Source organism: Stegodyphus dumicola, chromosome 2 (genome assembly GCF_044657685.1).
Source record: "Stegodyphus dumicola isolate Sdum_Otavi_A_Nest chromosome 2, ASM4465768v1".
In the NCBI taxonomy this organism is placed as follows: Eukaryota; Metazoa; Arthropoda; class Arachnida; order Araneae; family Eresidae; genus Stegodyphus; species Stegodyphus dumicola.
Window position 1 is genome coordinate 157,323,033 of NC_140769.1, and position 23,534 is coordinate 157,346,566.

The following is a 23,534-nucleotide window of genomic DNA, read 5'->3' on the forward strand; positions in this document are numbered from 1 at the left end:
TAAGTAGCATGTTTTAAATGCTGCAATTATAACACTGATATAGCAGTTGTAACAAAGATGTAGTATTAAATGCAGAAATAAAACTTGTAAATTTTAAGTTAATTATGTTATTATGATTTATGTGTTTTATGTTATTATGATTTGAAATCTTCAACTTCTTCCCATGGTAATCACCATATTGCAAATTAGTTGTATAATTATTTAAGCCAAGGGTTTGAATGTTTTAGTGCTAGAGCTTTAGGCAGCCTTGTTTGCAATTTACATTCTATTGCCAGCTTTGCCAAGAATTATTTCAGCTTTAGCCATTTTGCTAGCCAACATTAAAAATGCACCATTAAAATAACTGAGCCAGCTTAAGCAGACCATTTTGTGTAGTATCCAACTAAATTACTTAAATCTGAATTTTTAGTATGTCATTGTAAACTCCCACAAGTAACAGAGGTTTGTTTTATAAGAGTAAGTGATGTCTAAGGTTAAGTTTAGGGAGTTAATAAAAATAGTTATTTTAACCTTCACAGGACATTGTAATTTTCATTCAACCTACAGCAATAACTCATTTATCAATCTAGTAGGGCCTGAAGGATACTGATATAAGCTTCTACACAAATAAGAACCCTACACGCTTGGGTATCTCAAGACAGAATGTCTAGGTGCATTATCAAGAATTTAAACTTCAAATTCGAGACCTTTCACATTCGTACCGCATCTGACTTCTGGGAAGAATCATTTGTTGAACCATTCCGTGAAGATAGCATTCTTATTTACCATCCAGTGATCAGGCATTTATTAATATTTATACCTTTCACTGAACTTGGGTTTACAGTTTTACTTATTAGCAGTGGTTTCAACATATAATCTCTTGCCCTGGAGCAAAATAATAAGGCTACATGATCTTAACTGCTTTAAAACCACCAGCGGTTTTCTGCAATTTGGCTACATACATTCTGCTTGGTATTTATTCCCATAAAAGACCACTTTCATCTGCATTCTACACTTGATCAGGAATGTATTCTTCATCAATAATTTTAGTAAATTCCTACAGGAATACTTTGGCAGCCAATTCACCTGAAGATGCAGTTTCACCTTTAATTTTTATATTAAGAACAGTATGCCTTTTAAGAAATCCTGTTACCAGCCTATACTTGCAGAAAATTCAGACTTGATATGAAGTGTTTAGCTTCTGTTTTTTAATCTGCCTATAAATTCTTAGTGCTACTTACTAGATGGTATTTCCATCCACTGGTACTTTTTCTTGCAACTTATCTTTCATCCACATTAGCAGAACTTTTTCCATTTTCTCCTTCAAAATATCTCTTTTATATGATAATGAATTAACATTAACATTTGTTCCTGAACATAACAACTACTTAACTACAGTTACATTTTTTATCATAGTTCTTGCAGTAGCTTTATGTACATGAACATGTTTTCCTATAAACATAGCATCTTGTTCAGTTGAACGTAAAATTTGAAACAATTTCAAAGAAATTGCTTTCCATTTCATTTTGATAGTAAGTTAATTATGTAACATTATGTGTAAGGACTAACAAAAGTATTTCAATTATTATTAATAAAAAAAGATATGAAAAATTTGTTAAATTTACAACTTTCAGCAAAATTAATAAATTTATATGTACATGAATTTCACTAAAGGTTCTTTCATTCTGAAATAGAGCTATATACTAAATTTGTTTCAAAATGTTGGTTTCAAATCCAAATTCTAAATACACATGGCTTGAGAGTATTTGGAAATTAGAATTTGAATTGATATTGCAATAAGTAATCATATGACTTACTACTCACTGTGGGGAGATACTTCATTCTCCTACACTAGCTGTTTTTCAATCTATTTGAACATGTGTCTATTGCTAGTCACAAATAAAAATTGCTTACCTTAGAATTTAAAGAGGGGGAACTTAGAAATTGGCTTGGCTCATTCGTATTAAATTAAAATGGTACATGTGAAAAAGGAATGAAACAGTTTGAATTTGTGCTAAAGCAAATTCGTGTAAAAACAGAATTAAGTATGCTTGCAGCATAAAAAGTTGGGATACACACATAATGTGCAATGAATAAACTAATGTTATTATTACAGTGCAAAGTTAACATTGTACAAATAGTTGTATGCTGAACTTGTAGCATACAGCTATTACAAAATTTTAAAATATTCTGTACTTACCATCATCCGACAAATCACCAGGCTTCTTTTTCTCATTTTTATCATCTAAATTTACAGCTAATATATTATCCTTTGCCCTGGAAGAAAAAAAAATTACATATCAAAACAAGCACATATAATACACATCAACTTGAAAGCATTTAAAATCAATGTATTAGAAGAATGTTTGTATATTTTTTCAATCCCTGTTTAAAAATAAATAAATAAATAAATAAAAATTAAGAGACAGGAATTGTTGAAATTTTTAACATATTTTGAATCATCTTCTTTATGTACTTATAGGCTGTTTTTATTAGTTTCCTGGAAATAAATACATTTTCAGGTTACATATCTTAAATTATAATAATAATGTTATAATTTTAAGATATTTTGTTTATACACCTTCCTCTTAAATATTATAAATTAATATTTTTGGATTTCTCATAACATAATGACTCTTTTTTTTATATTGGATGCACCTGGTTACATTAAATCAATATTTTTTCAAAGCTGTTGAACAATCAGTAATTCAAGAACACTATATATTAGGCACTCAATGTTATGGCTTAGTAAAATTTTGACAAAATAAAAATTGCATGCATAATACACATAATACTACTACAATATTATTTTTTCTTTTTTGTTGGGAGGAGGGTTGATAATATTTGTTATTTTAGCTCACTTATCGACATCCTCCTCCTTGTAACTAAAATATATTTGTTTTTGAATTATGAAGGATTTTCAAAAATTCAGATTTAAAACAAAATACAATTGCAAAATGCAATTAAATGCAAAACAAAAATTATCGAAGTATGCATACACAATCCTACTCTTTAATATTCAGAGTAGATGATTGTATTGAATATCTAACTAAACAGATTCATCTTTCAGCAAAATACCTCCATTCCAATCTGCAATGTCTACAAAAATCTGAGAAACAATTCTTGAATTTACAGGCAAAGATTATGGTTTTTTGGCCCCCTTTTTCAATTTGTTCTCTATGTAATTATAAACTTTAACCTTTTCTTAGTAATTATTTTCAAATTCAAAATGGCATGAAAAGAAAGATAAAGTTTTGTGTTGTGCATGCAATACGTCTATAGCCAATTGGGGAAAAAAATTCAAAAGTATAAAAAAGGTGATATTTACCCATTGCCAGCATTGACTTGGGGGGAGGGAGGACAAATATTGACTTCAGGTGGCTGAAGCCCCAGCAATTCTTTTTCTCTCTCCTGATGGGCTCTCTGAGGGGGAAAAATAAGATAAATAAACTAAAGTGTAAAAGTATAGGAAACTAATATAATTTAATAAACAATTATACAATAAAACAGGCACTAGAATGCTAATTCTGTAAATCTGCCAGGGTTTATCTCTGTTTAGTTTAATGAAAATTTGGGCTACTGTGTGAAAGTTGTTTCAGATTGATACCATTTATTCTCAAGATTACTCAGGACAATAGGAAAACAGTTAGATTTTAATCCCATTTTGAATAAGTGATATGATCAAAATGAATAGTAAAAATTTAATACTATTCATGATTTGAAATTTATTACTGTTGCTCAATTTGATGCTGACATTTAGCAACTACATAATTTTTTTTTCATTCTAATTTTAATTTCTTACAGTCTCAAACAAAAATACCATTTTTCTTTTTTGAAAAATAGGAGCTTCTTTTTAAAGTATTCTTGTTTGCAGTTTGATCTTGAAACTAGAATGTTTAGGTAAATGGACAAGTTAGGTAAACCAAATTTTAGATTTCAGCATTTGACTGTAATTACTGATCAGACTAGGGAAGGATCATTAGAAGCACTCATGCCATTTTTCGCATTTTGTTTGCTCACTCTCCTCTATAACTTCCATAGTGTTTTTCCTTTTATAATACTCTGTGAAATTAAAAGCAGATGAGTAAAATGCCTAATTACTAGTGTTTGGACGATGGAATGAGGTGAATACAGATTTAAATGTAATGTGCATCTTATGAAAACACTTTAAAGATATTGTGTCCATAGAGAGAAATCTTTTGCAAGTTTGTCCAAGAGTGATATTTGTCTATTTCAGCTAGGTATAACAGGAGCTCAACAGTTTTTAATTCTCTTGTGATCTTAATGCAGCCATAGTAAGCTAAGTTTTAAGAGTTATTATTTCCAAAAGAGGTTACCAGAGGTTACTTCAAAAGAAAACTTTCTGTTTGTGCTCCCGTTCTTTTCAGTGCACAAGAAATCCCATTTAGCATGGTGCAGAAAACATCATTTTTGGAAAAAGCATAAGTGGGAGACTATTATCTTCACTGATGAGTTCTGATTACTTATTTTATTACTGAATCTTTATCAACTCTCACATCAACATTTACAAGCATGCATCACTGCCAGGATGTTTAATCAGTTACTGATTTGAACACTCGGTATGCAATTGCTAGCTACTGATAGGTTCTATGGCTTTAAATATTTAATAATTTTATTTCCAGTGTATGAGTTTTACGCATATTTAATTTCAATAAAAACAATCACTTTCTTCATGGTGCCTCATTTCTTTGCAAAAATTTTTTAAAATAAATCTGTTTTCCTCTAATATGTTAATTAATGTTGAATTCTTCTATACCTTTTCCAATTAAATTATCTGTCATCTTAGAAAAGAATTATTTCTAAAACTGATGATGAATCTTTGATGAATGATTGATGAATCTCTTTAAAATTCTGAAGTGAAATTTTCAAAGAGAAAGAAAAATAGTTCAGCTTCAGACAAATTAACAATTACCTTCCAAACTACTTCAGCTCTCCAAATACAATATGAAGCATTTCTGTTCATAACTCGTACATCAACATTTTCAAAATTATTTACTGAAATAATATATATTTTTTAATTTTATTTTTCTCTTTTTTAGTCTATTTTTATATTTAGTCTAGAGTACTTTAAAAACATAATCTGGCTATGTTCCAAGATTTAATAAGTTAACCAAAAGATAATCATACTTTGCACTTTTAATCATGCAAATACATTTGAAAACTTTTTTTTTAAGTTGTGGGGAAAAAAAAAACCCTCTTAAATAAAATTAAAAAGATTCTTTTAATAACTGATATAGATAACTGTATCAATAGAGTACTGGTTCCCACTGGCTAAGTATCAGCTACTGCCAGAGATACTTTTAATAATAGCAAACATAATATCATTAAGGAAAATATAAAGAAAAAGCTAATCAAGTGACTAAATTTTCAAATCATCAAATGTTTTAATAATTATTAGGATTAAGGTTTCACCAAGCTTTTGTAGGGAAAACATACCTTTATTTCTTTTTATAGGGAAAGCAGAATCGATCTCAAAATGGGAATTCATAGTCAATTTAAATATAAAAACATCTTTCTGTTACTAACAAACTATAAAACCAAAGTAAGACTTTCCTTACTTTGATTTTATATTAGCACAACTATAAAACTGACCTCTTTTTCAGCATCTGCTTCTTCTTGTGCTAAAGTGAGCTCCTGAGCATTGGCTAAGTTATCAACAGCAATGGCCAAAAATACATTTAACAGAGTATCTGATTTTGTTAAGCAAAATGCATAAAATGTGAAACAAAACATTACGATAAACAGAGCATATTAAAATTAAATAAGATGTGCATTTGCTGCTAACATTTGCTTTAAGCACATATATTGATTCTACTGAGAGACTACACTGCAGCAATTAGTTCAGCATTTATTCTTATGGACAATAATGCATATCCATACAAAGCAGATACCTGATGGATTGACTAACATAACCCAAGAGTATTTTGATTTTTCTTTTCACTTAAATGAAGAGTTTTATTTCATTTTTCAAACAATCTTAACAAAATTGAGACTGTACTAGTATATAAAACATTTTTCACATATCACAAAACTTCTTAATATACCTATTACTGCATTTTATTGTAAATTACATTTTAATGATTTCAGCTTTTTACTTTAAAATGATCAACTATTCAATAATTAATGAATAATCATACTTAATACGAAAAAAAATTCATCTACAGCTGATTCTTCACTCAATTTAATATCAATGTTATTAAAACTGTGACAAATATTTTTTGGGCCAGTTTTTATTAAAGATATTTTTTTCAGTTATAATGCCTTGTTGAAAATAACAAGCCATCATAAATGTCTTGTTACAGCATTAAAATTATCAGCTATTCAATAATTAATGAATAATTCCATGCATGATATAGGGAGAAAAAGCAGTTTCATCTGCAGCTGATACTTCAATCAATTTAATATCAATATTTCTATTTATTAATAAAAAGAAAAATATTTTGGGGACCACCTTTCTATCAATGACATCCTTTCAATTATAATGTCTTGTTGAAAATAATTATAGTAGTATGAATTCTAAAAATTTCCATGCAAATTTCTACTGATTCTTCTAATCTAGTATATTACCAATAGAACATAAAAAGGAAAGTCTGATTTCTAAAAATGTAACAGTGTTAAAATTTAAATATGTCATAAAGAAAAAAAATGGTTGTGATTATCTTTGCTTGAAATAACACATGATATCCAACAAGCCATCTTTTTTGCTGCTAACATAGATTACAATAATATAAATAGCAATATGATAAACTATAAAGGTAAATATTAAATTCACATTTAAAAATTAATGTAAATGGATAAGCATCACAATATAGTTAACTAGAAATAATGCTGTAAAATCAAAAACAATATACATGAAAATTACATTGCTCTTTCCCAAAATTCTAACAGTATGTATTCTTAAAATGTTCAAAACTGAAAAACTAATAAAACTGAAATTGCAAATTAAACTTTTCGTTACAAAAGGATACAGTTACCAAACAGGACTAGAATTATAAAATATAAACTATATATCATTCCCCCATGAATTCCTCCTTGAGATTGTATCCCACTGTACATAACTTCATTCCAGTCTTCCCCAGTTAAAATCTAGAAAAGTACAACTAAAATCAGTTATGAGTTTTTAAATTTGGCAAAAATATAACAATTATAAGTTAATAGAAAATGCACTCTAAAAAATTATTTTTTAATACTGAGCAAGCAATATGTTTAGATAATACAAAATTTGATGTGCACATTACATGCCATATGCCTTCCTTGTACAGCGTATTAAATTATACACATATTTTGCTGCATTTCATTTAGATTTCTTTCCTCAAATTATATTAACTTAATTAAACGGTCCTTCGAGACAAGTTGAAAATGACATCAAAAACTGCAAATTTTGAAATTAAAATATCCTTGAAAGACCTTGAAGTGTTTGTGGGTGCTAGTGTTCTTCTATCTGACCAAAAGAATAAGTAAAACCACAAGACATATTTATTTGGAATGAGATATTGCTTATACTAGTTTTCTTTTGTTGGTATAGGAAAAAGAATTAGATTCCAAGGAGCCTAAGTCCAGTTACATAGTACATTATGTGCTTCACTTAATTTACTGATTTGAAGCAGCTTATCATTTTGGTCCATCTATTATTTATCTCATAAAAATTATACTTTTAGTACATGATAACAACTTCTGCATTTTACTCATTTCGGAAAAACTAACTAAAAACTAACTGTACATCCGTCAGTTAGCCAATGGATATCACGATTTTGCATGCACTGGAGTTCAGATATCAAGCAGCTTTTTAAAAAGTGTTAAAGAAAGACCATCCAAGAATGCTAGAAATATGTTAATATAAAATCTGATATTGTGGAGTTGTGCAAGATGATGAAAAAAAAAGTGTCTAGCAAATATATGTTTTTAAATGCTTGGCATAATTTATACTCAACTATCAAATTTTGTGATGATGACGACTTGCAAATCTGTTTTTGGTTATTGTAAGAAAAAGCAGAACTTCCCGATTAACAGAATATCAGAAGAAATGTTACATGACGATGATTGAAGTTACATAATTGAAGTTTTACACTGTATAAAGGAATAAAGGACTTTTTTCCAAACTGGGTTCAAAACGGATTTTTTTGTCCTATCTGTATATACACACAAATGTATCTTGCATAACTCAAAAACAATTAGCTATAGAATACTGAAACTTTGTATATGAGACTGCTATAACATCTAGTTGTGCATCTTTCTTTTCTTACAATCAGTAGAACCAACATATATATATATATATATATCATTTTATGCAGACGCGTCGGGAAATTGGAACAGAAAATTGAGACTAAAAAAATTTTCTAGCACAATTCTCTAATTAATTAAAAATTTCGTAACGCAAAAATTTCAATTGTCTGTTTCGGCGAAACGCGTAATGGAGTTAACTTGGTTCGACGTTTAACCAGAAATTTCTCTTGAAAAGCCAGATTGGACCTCCAATTGAGCTAATTTACTATTTTCTGCTTTATAATTTTTATATGTTTTTATTTGTTTTAACTTATTCCATCGATTGACTTTTTATATGTTTTAACTTGTCACATCAATAGGTTTTTTACTGTATTTTTTGCCATTAACTTGTTTCCAATGATTTGTATTTTACTGTGTTTTATATTTTACATTTTATTTCGCATGTAGCCTAATTTTTCACCCTTCAATGTCATTATTTTTTTAAAAAACTGTGTTGAACTTTTTCTTGGAGCCACAGCTCCTGGTAACTTTTTGGCGAGCTCACTACAATGTTCTCATTTCCTTAATTTTGCAGCATATTGCACAAAAATTTTTTAGACCAAATTGGTCTTTTTAATATTGTACTTACGACCTAGCTTTTAATTATATATATATATATATACCCATCCAAGTACTATGCTTAAAAGTCCTTATGTGGCCTTTATTTTTGCAATCATTGATAATAATCATATACTTCCAATTACAATTGTTTTAAACAATGAAAATATTCATATTTTAGTAATTTCAAACTTAGGGAAAAAGTATAATTTTTCACAAATAATGAAATTTAATTTTTAATGTGGTCTCCTGGTTCCTATACTTACATTTGGGAAGCTTTTATACTCATTATTATAAAAATATATAATTATAAGAAGTTTAACTCCCATATGACAAAAATTTATCGTGATAATTAATTTCAAAATTTGCAATTTTTAATGTCATTTTCAACTTGCCTTGAGAGAACTTTTAATTAAGTTTGAATAATTTATGGAAATAAATTTAAATGAAGTGCTGCAAAAATGTGCACAGTTTAAGAGGCTGTACGAGGAAGTCATGCAGTATCCGTATTAGATATATTTAAAAGAAATTATTACTTGTAATAAATGCATATGAATTGGGGGGGACTGCATAAGCAGAAAAGAATTCAATAAAATACCATAAAAAATTCAATTTCTGAAGATTTAAAACTGATGATTTTTGATAGGCTGGTAATAATTCATCAGCAACTTGCTTCTGAAAGACAGACTATAAATCCAATTTTTAAAAAGAAAGTTAAGGACAATGTCATGGGAGGGTTGACGTTAGCCCAGGAAAAGCTTTTCAGGCAGCTGATTATTCTTCATGAAAATGCCCTTGAAATGATGGAAACATTTCCAGCAGTATATGAAAAGTATAACTATTCTTAGTAATTTTCTTTACTCACCGAATTCAAAACATTTATGCCTCTTAACCTATTAACTGCCATGATCCACATTTGTGGATTTGTCTTAGTAGTGGAAATTTGGTAACTTTAATTAGGTTGGCAACAATGCTTACTTTTTTACATTGTTGTTTAAACCTTTCTCAAGCTTTTACATGAGTTGCTGAGTAGTAGTTGTTAAATGAGTGAGATGGAGAGTATTTGTGAGAAGAAGTAAAGTTTTTGTTAATTTCAAGATTTCAACATTTTCAAAATACGGTATGTCATATTATTATGTACATCATTTCCAACTCCTGTGTATTGGCGTGTTCTCTAATGGTTTTAGAATATATTTACTGACTATCTATTGTCAATGTGAATTTTATTTTCCAATGAGGGCTACTTGAATGTAGATCTCCATTCGGGGCTGCATGGCAGATTCCATCTATATTCTATTTGCGTTCCAATTTCCGATCTCTATGTCAATCTAGACACCCAGAAATAATTGTAAATTGAGAGAAAAAAATTTGGCAGTTAATGGGTTAGAAGTCAAATTTTGCATAAAAATTGTTTAGAAAATTAGCAAAGTGCAACAAGGAGATTAAAAAAAATTCCTGAAAAGCTGACCTCTGTGTGAGTTTCCAGAAGTTCTATGAATATGCAAAATAATGTACTGCATTATAAAATATGGATTCAAAAGACTGAAAAAAGCCTTCCCCCCAAAAAAGAATTTTTTATGAAGCAAGATCTTCACAGATACTACTTATGCTGTTTGGTACAGATAAATTTTATGCAACAAAATACTTTTTTTTTTTTTTTTTTACCTGAAACACAGTGAGCAAGGCAATAGGAAAGGAATTAAAGTTTTCTGGAGGCGTTCTCTCTTCAAAATTAAAACTGCAAAAAATAAAAAATTCATAGTTAAAATTCAAATGTAATATACTTGATCACAGAATAGAAACTAAATATAAAAATGTAATTTATACTTGAATGATATATAATATGACTATTTAATTTGCATAAAAATAATAAAAATACCAATTCAGAGCATATGTATAAAATTTCACAGCTTGGTTTCTACAGGTTATTTAAATTGAATTTTATTTGCATTTCCTAGAAAATTAAAACTGATTTACATACCAAAATTAGTACAGTTGAAATTTTTAATATTTCATCAAAACAGGTTCCTACAATTTTTCTTTCAGAATGAATTAATATCACTTTTATAAGTCATCAAAATTTTATTATGAATCAATAATGGTTTTCTGTATGCTAATAAACAAACTTTTTGCAAGTTTAAAATAAAATTTAGATGTTATTAAACTAAAAACCTGTTTATTTTTGTGTTTCTGCACATCATATTTATCCATTCCGCATAAAATCATAATGAATTCCAACTACAAATATTCTTGCTGAAAGAAGAGCTACAATGAATTTCCTGATTCGTAAGAATCTTGGTGTATAACATTTTTAATATTTCCTCTAAAAGTTGATTTGCCCCCCCCCTCCTCCCCAAAAAAGAGGATGCAATGAAATAATGTAAAAAAACTAAAAATAACAAAAACCAAATATTGAATTAAATCCATATGTTTAAAAAACAGCTATTTAATAATTACCAAAAGATAAGTATTTAAGAACTTAAGCATGGTGTGCTTTGCAAACTTAAAAAGTAAATATATTTTAGTCTAAATGTGTATGCCTATTCAAAAGAAAAAGAGGTTAAGCTTTTGAAGTGTAAATGCCCTTAAAGACTGTACAAAATTTGTTTAAAGCAGTGTTCTTCTATTCTTCTTGTTAGCAGATAATGAGACATGAATTAAAAATCTCTGTTTAAAATTCAAATCCTGAATACAAAAAGTTAGCAAGATTTTAAAATAATTCATTCACAGGAGATAAAATTATTTACAAATGCAATAAACATAATTGCTCAAATCAAGATTTTATAAGGCTCAGTATGTTGTAGAATCCGTCATTTTTGAAAGGAAAAAAATATATATATATATATACTTACGCGCCTCCAAAAAGTTGCATTCCTAAAAGTGCAAATATTAGGATGAAAAGAAACAAAAGGAACAACAGACTGAGAATGGAACGCATGCTGCTCAGAAGGGATATAACAAGATTGCGCAGAGAAGCCCAGTACCTAAAAAGAACAAGAAATTTATTATCAGAACGTAATTTATTACAGAATAGTAATAAAATTTTGTGCTGTGTAGAATATTGGACAACATATAAATAAATGTGCATTGTGATTTTAATGCATTTTTATAATGCAAATTATATGCAAAAATTCAGAAACTTAAACTTTTTAGACATTTAGAATTACTTAGATTTCATATTTTAAGTTTATATTTTTCTTAATATTGCAGTATATACATTCAACAACCATTATATGCACACAGACAAAGTAAAAATACTAATTTGTATTCAAGAATAGCCAAAACATATAGTTTACTCAAAAGCTCAAATTTTAAATATAAATGAGATGTATAATGCTAATCAAATTACAAACACTATTAAAATTAAATATAGGCAATTGTCACATGAAATTTAGGTCCTTGAAATCAGGTTCCAGTTTGACAAAGGATATTCAATAGAGTGAAAATATAGGTTGCAGATTAAAAATAAATAAATAAAGCTAAAAGTACAAATGAGGTAGACTTAGAATGGGTTCATTTACAGATAGTCATATAATCTATAGAAAATCAAGCAATAAGATAAAATCTACTAAATAGCTTCATGTTTCTAATAGTTTCTGACATATACATCACTTTTTCTATTATTTCTATGATATATGCTAAATATTTCAAAGAATAATTCGATACTGTCAATCTTTACATGTTTCTTTGGTAATGACGTAGTATACAATCTTCTGCTTTTAATTAGTTTATTATTTCTCGAATGCTTATTATTTATTTCTTAAATTATTATTTATTTATTTATTGGATGATGTCGCTAAAAGGCTATCTTTAAATATGAATATACATACAAATAATTGAGAATACATAAATGAAAATCATTTATTAATTAATTTAATAACCCATAAAATTTCAATGGGTTCATAATCAATGATAACAGCTTCATAAAATAAAAAGCAGCTTTCATATTCGAACTGACGATAAAATGGTAGGAAAAAAAAATGATTAAAACAACTAATTTTAGCAACATAATATAAAAAATAACCAACTAATCAAAAACAATAGATCAATAGATTACTATATCTTTTACAATGATCAATGAACTAAGGAAACACCTTTATTTCTATTTAAAAGGGAATGAAAAAAGATTGTCAAGAAATACAGAAAAATAGAATAATGAATATAGTATAGGCTTTAATGAATCTTTACATAACAAAGACATTTGGAAAAGGTAAAGGTATTTTTAAATATTCAGGAATCAACTCACTTTGTCACTTTAAAGATCCTGAGAAGTCTTAACGCTCTGAGTACTGAAAGACCAAATGAACCTTCTCTATAACTGGACCAGATGACTTCAAATATACTTCCACATATAACCTAGAATAACAAAAACATTTAAAACTGAAGTGAAACATTAAATGGTTTATTCCAAATACTTCCATAACTATCCATGAGGCAATGCATTACATCGCCAAAATAGGCTACCCCAGGCATGCAGATGGGCACAGCAGACAAAATATTATTTCTTTCTTCAAATTTATGGTCAATTTCTCATTACATTTCTTATTTTATTTACATTCTCAGAGAACTGCACAGCTTCAGCATTGTTAACAGGCTGTGTAACAAACACATCTCATCATTGTCCCCTTTAGCGACTCTGCAATAAAAATACTGTATTCCTACAGGAATTTTTACCAAAATCTCTTTCATTGCTGGCATATTTTATATTTAAAACCTTTACAACACTGCTTTTGGCTAATAACAAAGTAAAACTTTTATATCTTAGAATTACTTGTAGTCTTACTTCAAATTAAAATAACAGTAGCATAATATGTAATATACGCAATTTTGATAGAATTCAGTGTTTAAGTGCAACTCATTATTTATAATATTATATTATTTTGAAAAAGAAACTAAAAAATATTAAATATTTTGAAAAATTGAGAGAAAAATAATAATACTAAAATTTTATTTTTCTCTCACAAGTCCAACTTCTATATCCATCTTTCCTTCTCATAAAATTCAGATAGTTATTTTTCCGAATTGCAATGAACTATGTATTTATTTATTAAACCTTACGCCCATAAAAATGCATTGTATAATAAGTAAAGAAAATTTTTTATGTTTCATCTCAAAATGAGTTCACATATTTACTTTTTCAAATAGCAGTCAATTTAATACATAGTTACTTATTAAATATTACATATAAATTGTGCATTTATATTTTATCCCAAAATGAGTTTATACAGTCATATTTCCAAACATTAACAAAGATAGAAGCAAATATTTTAATGCTTCTAACGTATTTGTCTTTAAAGTGAAAGATGATTAATTTTAACTTCTGCCTAATTAATTACACTGTAATTTTATAGAAGGTAATTAATTAGGTTGAAAAATGTATTCTAGAGAAAGATTTGTGCACAGTGAAAAATTGGGTTAATACATTTTAAGAAATTACACTAACCATGAAAAATCAGATTTAAAATTAGGAATATACGGAATTTGTTCATCTATTATTCATAAGACTTTGAAGATTAAGTGTACCAACAAACAGTTGAAACATGTGATTACAAGACACAGTATCTTTAAATGTATATGGAAAATAAAACTTCTTTATACAAAATTAAGGTATGCACATGATGGAATTAACATTTATAGATAATGTAAAATATTAAAAAGAGATTGAGCACACAGGAACATTTGATAAATACAGATAAAATGAAAAAAAAATTCAACAACTTACAACACAATCAAATCTGTTGAAGGCAGATTCGAAGTATAGGCGAGGCCCGAGGGCATAAACTTTAATAAACATTTCACAGATGAAAAGTCCCAAAAATACAAATTCTGCATAGTCTACAAAATAAAAATATAATTCATTAAAATATTCTCCAATTACATATATTTTATAAGATAATAATATGATAGATATTCAATGAACATAAAATAAATAAACATTAAGCATTTAAAGAAACATAAAATACATAATTCCGTATTAACGTGTTGCATGAAGCCTGATGTTCTTCCAAAAGATGTTATTTTTCACATGAAGGTTATGTTATGGGATAATCAAATAAAATGGCAAAAGTGTCTTTGACTTTTGAGGATCATAATACCATTTTAAAATCGTACCTCAAATCTGAACCATCACTTAAAACTAAATAGCTTTTTACTCTCTGCCTCAAAAAAACTAAATAGCTATTAGATAATATTATCATTACTATTAGATATCATAGCTATTAGATATTATTATCATCACTGAGATTAATGTACAATGTTTCGAAAAACTAAATAGCTTTTTTACTCAAAAATTATTAAAAAAAATAAATACTGCTACATATATTTACATTGAAAATAAATATAAATATAAAAAAAAAGTTATCAAAGGAAACAGACATATGATTAGGTAAAAACCTATTTTAGATGTATAATAACTGAAGTTGTTTGTCAAAGAAATTGAAATAGCAAATGCAACACTATAATTAAACACTTTGGGAAAATATTTGCTCAAGTAGTAGTTTGCAGTGATCAAAAGTGTCTTAATATTTATGAATGAAGGAAGTCAAAGGTGACTTGGATTCTTTGAATCTGCCTAAATTTAGCAATACAATTTTTTACAGGTTTTTCTTTTACTGAAGATGAAATTTCCTTTTTTGCTTCCTAAATTTGTAAGCCATTTTAGTATCAAAAAGCTTGCATAATTAATTACTTGTTAATCAACATTTGGAATTCTTCCATATAGTTGTAAAATACATACTATTTTAAGAATATTCCATAAATTTTCTGCATCTTAACTTTGCAAATGCTACAGAATACACTTGTAGGTTTCTTAATATTAGCCAAATATTTACAGACTTGATAGGAACAAAGATTAAGTTACCTTTATAATGAATATCTTATATTTTGCAAAAGACCTAAAGAACACAAACACCTATTCGAAGAACAGAAGGGGAAAACTTTCATACTCAAACAAAGCAAATCAATAAAAGTTAAAACTTTCCATTCCCTAAAAAAAGAATCAACTAAAAAACTGCAAGCACATGAGATTCACTGTTTCCTCTTTCTCTGAATAATGGGAATTTGAAAATTCTCATCATAATAGCAGCTTAAAATAAGATCTGTCTGGCAACTCAGACAAAGAATTTGAATGGAATCAGAGAATCCATTTACACTTTTTTGGTTCGCCGACAATGTACATGATGTCCTAAGATACACTTATTATATCCTCATTGTCCTACAGTTACATGTCACACCTGCTAACCTTTAATCATAACACAGAGAAAAGTGGGGTGAAGATAAAATAAGATTGTTTTCTTTTATGGATGGAATTAGGAAGGTGGATCTTAATATCCTAAATGTAGATGATTTTACTAGTTTGTAATTTTTTCATTGAAACTTCTAAACATTCGGGAAAAAATATTAAAAAATACAAAAAAACAAAACAAAAGTTTCAACATATCAAAGGTATTTATATAGTTTGTTATATCCAATTTTCACACTCTTGGAGATTCCATAACATTATGCACAGAGGAAACTGGAGGGGACCAACATGTCCATTCATTATATCTGGGAATTGCTGTAAGCCAGGTTTGTTATTGTGGCATTTGACAGCATATATAAAATATAAACATGAGTTTTATTTAAATGTGTTCATAAAAACACAGATATTATTTCATATCAGCAGTTTGATCTCCTATAAGAGCAAGCAAATTGTAAAAAATTTGTTCAATAAATATTAAACTTGTTAAACATAGAAAATGCCATGGTTCGCAAAGCAAATATTTATTATTGAGATACGCAGAGATACACACATTGTTACATGCAAAGAAACACAAGCAATGATAAGTACAAACAAAGTAATACAAGCACAGATAAGTAAGTACAAGCAAGGATAAGCGGTTACAGAGGTCATATATATAACTTTATAACAGATCATGGTTTAACAAATCATAAACAAGACACAATAAATAACCAATCAAAAATAACATGCAGAATGAGATTAAGTTTCAGAATAATTCGGACCTGGCTGAAAACTAATGAATGTATCGGATGTGACAGAAAGCTATACTTCTATTAACCAATAAGAATGTGATTACAAATATCTCAACACTCCTCCTTAATCACACATTATACAAAACAAAGAATTACACAATTTTTAAACAGCTCAATGATAACAGTTCATAGAATTTTGTTTTGGACAAAGCCTTAGTTATTACACCAGCAATTTGTAAACCTGACTGTACATATTCAATTCGAATATTATTTTCCTTAACAGTCTTACGAGTGAACTTTAATTTTATATCTATATGTTTCAACCTACCTGAAAAGTTTTCATTAACAATACTTTTAATACATGACTGGTTATCCTCAAAAATATAAGCATTTTTAACACTGGAAATTTAATTTACTACATTTTTTATCCATAAAACATCTTGAATACCTTTACATAAAGCAATTATTTCAGCTTCTGTTGATGAAAGTGCAATACACTTTTGCTTGTTACAGCACCACATAATAGGACAGTTTGAAAACATTATAAAGTAACCAGTGATTGATTTCCTATCTTGAGTATCTCTACCCCAATCTGCATCTATATATAAACATAAGTTTGCCCTTTCCAAATCACCCTTTTTGTATATCAATTTTAAATTTAAGGTGTTTTTCAAGTACCTAAGAATTCTTTTTAGAGCACACCAGGCAACATCAGTAGGATGCTCCTGCAGTTGGCTTAAGCAATTTACTGCAAAAACAATATCTGGCCTTGTGATATATGCTAAGTAAAGGCCTTGTGATATATCCAATTAATTCTTTGTATGGGCCATGAAATACATTTACTTTCTGAAAATCAGCTGCTGTAGATTTTGGTTGAATGGGAGTTTGGGCTGTTTTACAATCAGACATTTTAAATTTATCAAGTAATTTTTCAATATATGGTTTCTGATCTAAATATAAACAATCAGGCTCAAATTTCAGTCTAATACCTAAAAATTCTGAGACCCTTTCAGATTTTGACATTTGAAATTCACTAGACAACAATGATATTATAATATTTGTTTCTTTTACATCCGAACCTGCAATTAATAAGTCATCTACATAAAGAGCCATAATTACTTACTTACAATTTAAATTTCTGATGAAAATACATGGTTTAGAGTCCAATTGCTTAAAATCAAATTTAATAACAAAATTAAGAAATTCCTGATACCATTTTCGAGGAGACTGTTTAAGACCATATAAACTCTTTTTAAGTTTACACTTCTTACCACTCATATCATCATATCCTTTTGACTGGTCCATGTAGATGATTTCATCTAACTTACCGTTCAAGAAAGCTGTCTTGACATCTAAAGTAAAAGTTTGCAAACCTTCATTATTGATAATTACCAGGATTAAACGTAAAGAGCACATACTAATCACTGGAGAAAACGTTTCTGTATAATCTACGCCTTCCTTTTTCATAAAGCCACGACCAACAAGCCTGGCTTTGTAAGTTCAATCTCGTTTTATTACGTAGAACCCATTTGAAGGAAATGGCTCTTTTATCAGGGGGTAAACTTTGTAGGTCCCAGACGTCGTTATCTTCCATAGATTTCATTTCCTCGTCCATAGCTCTTTTCCATGGTTCTTGTTCTACTTGTGGTAGATTTACAATATCTTCAAATGTCAGAGTGTCTTGTAGCGCAAACATTACTAGGTAAATCTCAGGATCAGGATGCCTAACTGGCTGTTTCTTTTCTCTTGAAGATTTTCTTTGTTCCTCCTTCTTATTTGCAGCATTTAATTCGCCGTTATCAGTGTCTGAAATTGATTTGTCTTCATTTTTAATGTCATCATTGTCATTTTCACTTAAATCAGAACTATCGGGAATATATTTTTGATTTTCAACTTTCTTCTTTTCTTCATTAAATTTAATACTTCTGGAAACAACAATGCGTCTTGTTTCCGGAATCATTAAACGATATCCCATTTTGGGTTAACCTACAAATATCATTCTGACATATTTTTCATCTAGTTTCTTTCTTTGCGATGGTGGCACTAGAGTATAAGCATCACAGCCAAATAATACACGAATGTTTGTTAAATCAGGATTTTCACCATACTTCAGAAAATAAGGAACACGATTGTCAATCGAACTATTTGGGATTTGGGAGTCGATTATTTATGTAAGCAGCCGTAAGTACTGCTTCACCCCAAAGGAATTTTGGTAATTTTGCCTCAAGTATCATTGCTCTAGCTTTTTCCAGTACAGTTCTATTTGCTCGTTCAGCAACACCATTTAGAAAAGGTGTACAGGGAGGAGCGGGATCTACTTTTACACTTGCTCTTTTAGCAACATCATGCATCTCCACTGACATATTTTTTGGCATTGTCACAGCGCAGTTTTGTAACAGTTGGATTCAATTTAAAGAACAGCTTGAGTTCATTAGCAATGTCACTTTTTCTTTTAAGCAGTCTGATTTTCATAAATCGCGAGTAGTCATCAATTATAGTCATGAAATACTTTTCCCCATGGACTGTTTGAGGTTCTATTGGACCACATATATCAGTGTGTATAGTTATAAGTGGTTTGGATTCTTTTATGCGAGGACCCTTTCCTGTAGGCAAAGCACTTTGTTTGGCACGAACACATACTTCACAAAAAGATTCTTTTGCAGGAAGATTCATTAGTTTTAATTTTTGATCACAGCAGTGCCCTAATCTTCTGTGCCATAAATCATCATTCTTTACTGTTAAAGCTGTAAATAAATTTGGTGAAAAATCACTAAAATATTGTCCGCATTTGTCCAAATATCCAAATCCAAAACGCTTGTTTTTGTTTTCAATATAAACTATTTCATTTTTAAAAATTATTCTCAAACCTGCTGCTTCAATATTTTTGACAGAAATTAATTGTCCGTTTAATTTTGGAACGTAAAGAACATCTTTTAACATTATTTCAACACCATTCTTAGTTTTACTGCAAATATCACCAATTCCTTCTACTTCTAAAACTGCCGATTTAGATGCGCACTTAACAGTTCCAGTCTTAGGCTTAATTGAGGTAAACCATTCCTTGTGAGAAGACATATGAGAAGTTGTACCAGAATCAATAATAAATTGATCATGCACAAGATTTCCAGCCATAAAAGATATTGCAGGTGATGCATACTTATTACTATTTGAATTTGCCTGCTTTTTAGAATTATCAAAACATTCACTTTTGAAATGACCAGTTTTCCCACAGTTATGACAGACACAGTTCTTTAACCTACAAAATTTAACAGAATGTCCTTTTCTTTTACAGTAAGTACAAAACAATTCCTTACGAGCACTAATAAAAACAGAGTTACCCGTATTTGGTTTAGAATACTTATTTTCATTTTTATAATCAAAGATAAGAGATTCGCAATCAATAAGTCTACTTGTAACTAAATCTAAACTCAAATTATTACTTGGTTGATTTTCCAGAGATGCCTTAATATTTTCATATTCCTTTGGCAAAGACATTAAAATGTAAATAATAATATCAAAGTCGCTTACCTCAGAGCCAGAGACACATAGACTGCTCACCAGGTTCATTATGCTGTCGATATGCTGTCTCATTGACACATCCTTGGATTTCCTTATGGTAGCTAGACGTTTGCGCGTTAAAATTGGACTCACTGCACATTTAGCGCTATATGTAGCTTGTAGTTTCTTCCATATTTTACATGCCGTGTCTTCACGTTGAAGAGAAGCAATAACATTATCACTTAGAAGCGCAAGTACTAAGGCATAAGCCTTTTTTGATTTCAAAACATCTGCAACTCTGTCAGCTATTGCTTCTGTTTCCAAAAATGTATCCAATTCCCTTGCCGTAAATACTGCTTGAACTCTTCGACACAAACAGTAAAGTTATTAACACCGTCAAATGGCGCTACACCAAAAGCTTCCCTTTCACTTCCGGAAAAAGCCATCATTCACGAAACACCAAATCGAAATCCCGCAAACGATAAATTATTACACTGAAGGTTCAATTAGGGAAAATATCAGCGAATTCTAACTTTTGAAGGAACCACACTCTGCTATTAAACATAGAAAATGCCATGGTTCGCAAAGCAAATATTTATTATTGAGATACGCAGAGATACACGCAGTGTTACATGCAAAGAAACACAAGCAATGTTAAGTACAAGCAGAGTAATACAAGCACAGATAGTAAATGCAAGCAAGGATAAGCGGTTACAGAGGTCATATATATAACTTTATACCAGATCATGGTTTAACAAATCATAAACAAGACACAATAAATAACCAATCAAAAATAACATACAGAATGGGATTAAGTTTCAGAATAATTCGGATTTTCCTTTCCTTTCCTTTTCCCACTATTGCCATGTGTAGCTTGCAGATAGCAAGCTGTATACCGGCTGTCATGAATTAAAAAGTACATTGCAGGTATAGCAAATGCAAGAGTGTGTCCGGAGGACAGGATGCAAAATGAGAGAGGGTGTGACTACTTTGTCACGTGAGGCTATAGCGGCGTCTGGTAGCCTGGAGAGATGCTGGTCCAAGTTTCAGGTACAGTGTGCATTTTTACAAATATTCAGTGCATAAACACATCAAAGTGCATTTTTCTCACGATTAGAAAGGCTATATATAAAAATAAAATATGTATTTACAAAGTAAAATTACGCAGGGAGTCCAGCAGAAGCAGTCAAAGATATCTCTTAGTAGACGTCTTATGATTGGCTGTTGAGATGTATGCGAAAATCATGAAAATTTGCTATTTACAAAATATTCAATTGCAGAGACATAAAAACATATTTTCCAGTAAACTAGAAGTTAAATTAAATAAAATAAAAGAAATTTCAAACCAATAGGAGCAGTGAGAGATCTACAGTAAGCAGTAGAAGACTTTAGTTCGTAGTCATGTGGGAGGTCACCCTCCCGTGCCTTGACCCCGATAGTGGCTGCTTAACTTTAAGCATTTCAGTTTTCCAAGTAAACACAGGGTAAAAACTTAGGTTGGAAAGTTCTGATTTTCATTGAGGATAAATGCAGTAAATGGTCTAAGGTGCCTGTCTTCGTGCAATATTTCATATTCAAAGAGGTTAAATTGACGCATATGATTGCAGTCCTGTGCTTCTCTGAAGAAATTCCGATTTTGCTTCGCGATGAACTTATCTAAGGGGTCAATCTTGAGGTCATCTTGCAGACACTTATTTGTCACGAAATAATGAGCATTCGTAATAATCCTGAGATAGCGGTTCTGCACAACACATAATTTATTGAGGTCAGTTTTGGTCAGGGTGGCCCATGCTGGGGAGGCGTAAGTCATGTTCGGTCTGATTGCAGACGTGTAGATGAGCTGCTTTTTTCCCAGGTCGAGAGTGGAGTATTTACCAATAATTGGGAAAAGACATTTGATAATTTGTAAGGCCTTATCCCTGATGTAATTTATATGGTTAGTCCACGTTAAGTGATCATTTATAATCACTCCGAGGTACTTGGCTTGGGGAACAATTGGAACAATTTCGTTAAATAGATAAAGTCCTCTTTTGACAGGTGTGTTCCTTTTATTTCTGCGTATGATGAGAAGTTGAGATTTGGCTGCATTTATTTGGACTTTCCATTGCACGCACCATCCTTCAATGCTAGGAATGACATCTTGTAGTTTTTTGATGGCGTGATTCATATTAACATACTTTACTGCCAGGGCAGTATCGTCTGCATAACAGGCCAAAATAGCGTTATTATGAGATGCTTGAGGAAAGTCAGCAGCATAAAATAGATACATATAAGGTCCTAGAACTGACCCTTGTGGAATACCGCTATGGATATTTCTAGATGAGGAGATAGCACCGTTCACACAAACACAAAAAGTCCGGTTTGTAATGAAGGAGTGAATTGTCAAGATCATTTCTCGGTCCACGTTAGCAGTAATTAATTTGGATATGAGCCCCTCATGCCAGATGCGGTTGAAGGCTTTCGCCACGTCCAACATGAGAAGAGCAACACTTTGTTTGTTATGCAAAGCAGAGCCACAAAAGTCAGTAATGCGTAACAATTGCTTCGTAGTAGAAAGGTGCTGGCGGAAATCAAATTGTTCCGGAGGCAACATGTTTAGATAGGATTGCATATGTGAGAGAATAATGCGCTCATAAATTTTTCCGAGCACAGGCAGGAGACTAATAGGTCGATAGCCATCTGGTTTCGTGTGGTCCTTTCCAGGTTTAGCAATTAAAATAATTTTTGCACTTTTCCACTGCTGTGGAAAGTAGGAGTTAAATAAACACGCATTTAAAATGCTAGTGAAATTTGCTACTGCACAGGGAGGTAACATTTTAACTGCAGTATTAGAAATGCCATCATTTCCGGGAGCTTTGCGTGATTTGCGTTTTTTAATAATTTGAGACACTTCTACAGGGGTAGCAAATTTGGGAATATTTCGTGCTGTGGGGGCATTTAGCCAATCTTTCACATGAGTAAGGGTGAAAAGTTCAAAGTTTCTATCCACAGGCCAATCATTTGGCATAAATTGTAGTTCCAAATGCGAGGCGAAAACATTTGCTTTATCTTCATTTGAAAAGGCAACAACTCCGTTGTGGAAGATGGGACGATTGGTAACAAAATTTGCTTTGAGGTTTTTTATTAAAGTCCAAAGAGATCCGTCATGGAAATCTAAGTTGCACATTTTTTCAAACCAAAGTTCGTCCTTGTGTTGCTTCACAGCAGTTTTGATGTCCCGATTTAGGCGATTTATCGCCCTTTTG

At 30.1% G+C, this 23,534-nt stretch overlaps 1 protein-coding gene across 1 annotated transcript in view; it reads right to left on the reverse strand.

The window, feature by feature from the left end:
- Positions 1–23,534, reverse strand: part of LOC118182704 (voltage-dependent calcium channel type A subunit alpha-1-like) — a 454,834-nt gene that overhangs the window by 194,751 nt on the left and 236,549 nt on the right. Inside the window, exons 15-22 of the mRNA XM_085811365.1 lie at positions 14,543–14,655; positions 13,067–13,176; positions 11,673–11,804; positions 10,486–10,558; positions 6,969–7,086; positions 5,593–5,690; positions 3,308–3,402; positions 2,180–2,256 (exon numbers count right to left, since the gene is read on the reverse strand). Of these exons, the coding sequence (XP_085667491.1) occupies positions 2,180–2,256; positions 3,308–3,402; positions 5,593–5,690; positions 6,969–7,086; positions 10,486–10,558; positions 11,673–11,804; positions 13,067–13,176; positions 14,543–14,655 (816 nt within the window). The remainder of the gene's footprint in view (positions 1–2,179; positions 2,257–3,307; positions 3,403–5,592; positions 5,691–6,968; positions 7,087–10,485; positions 10,559–11,672; positions 11,805–13,066; positions 13,177–14,542; positions 14,656–23,534) is intronic.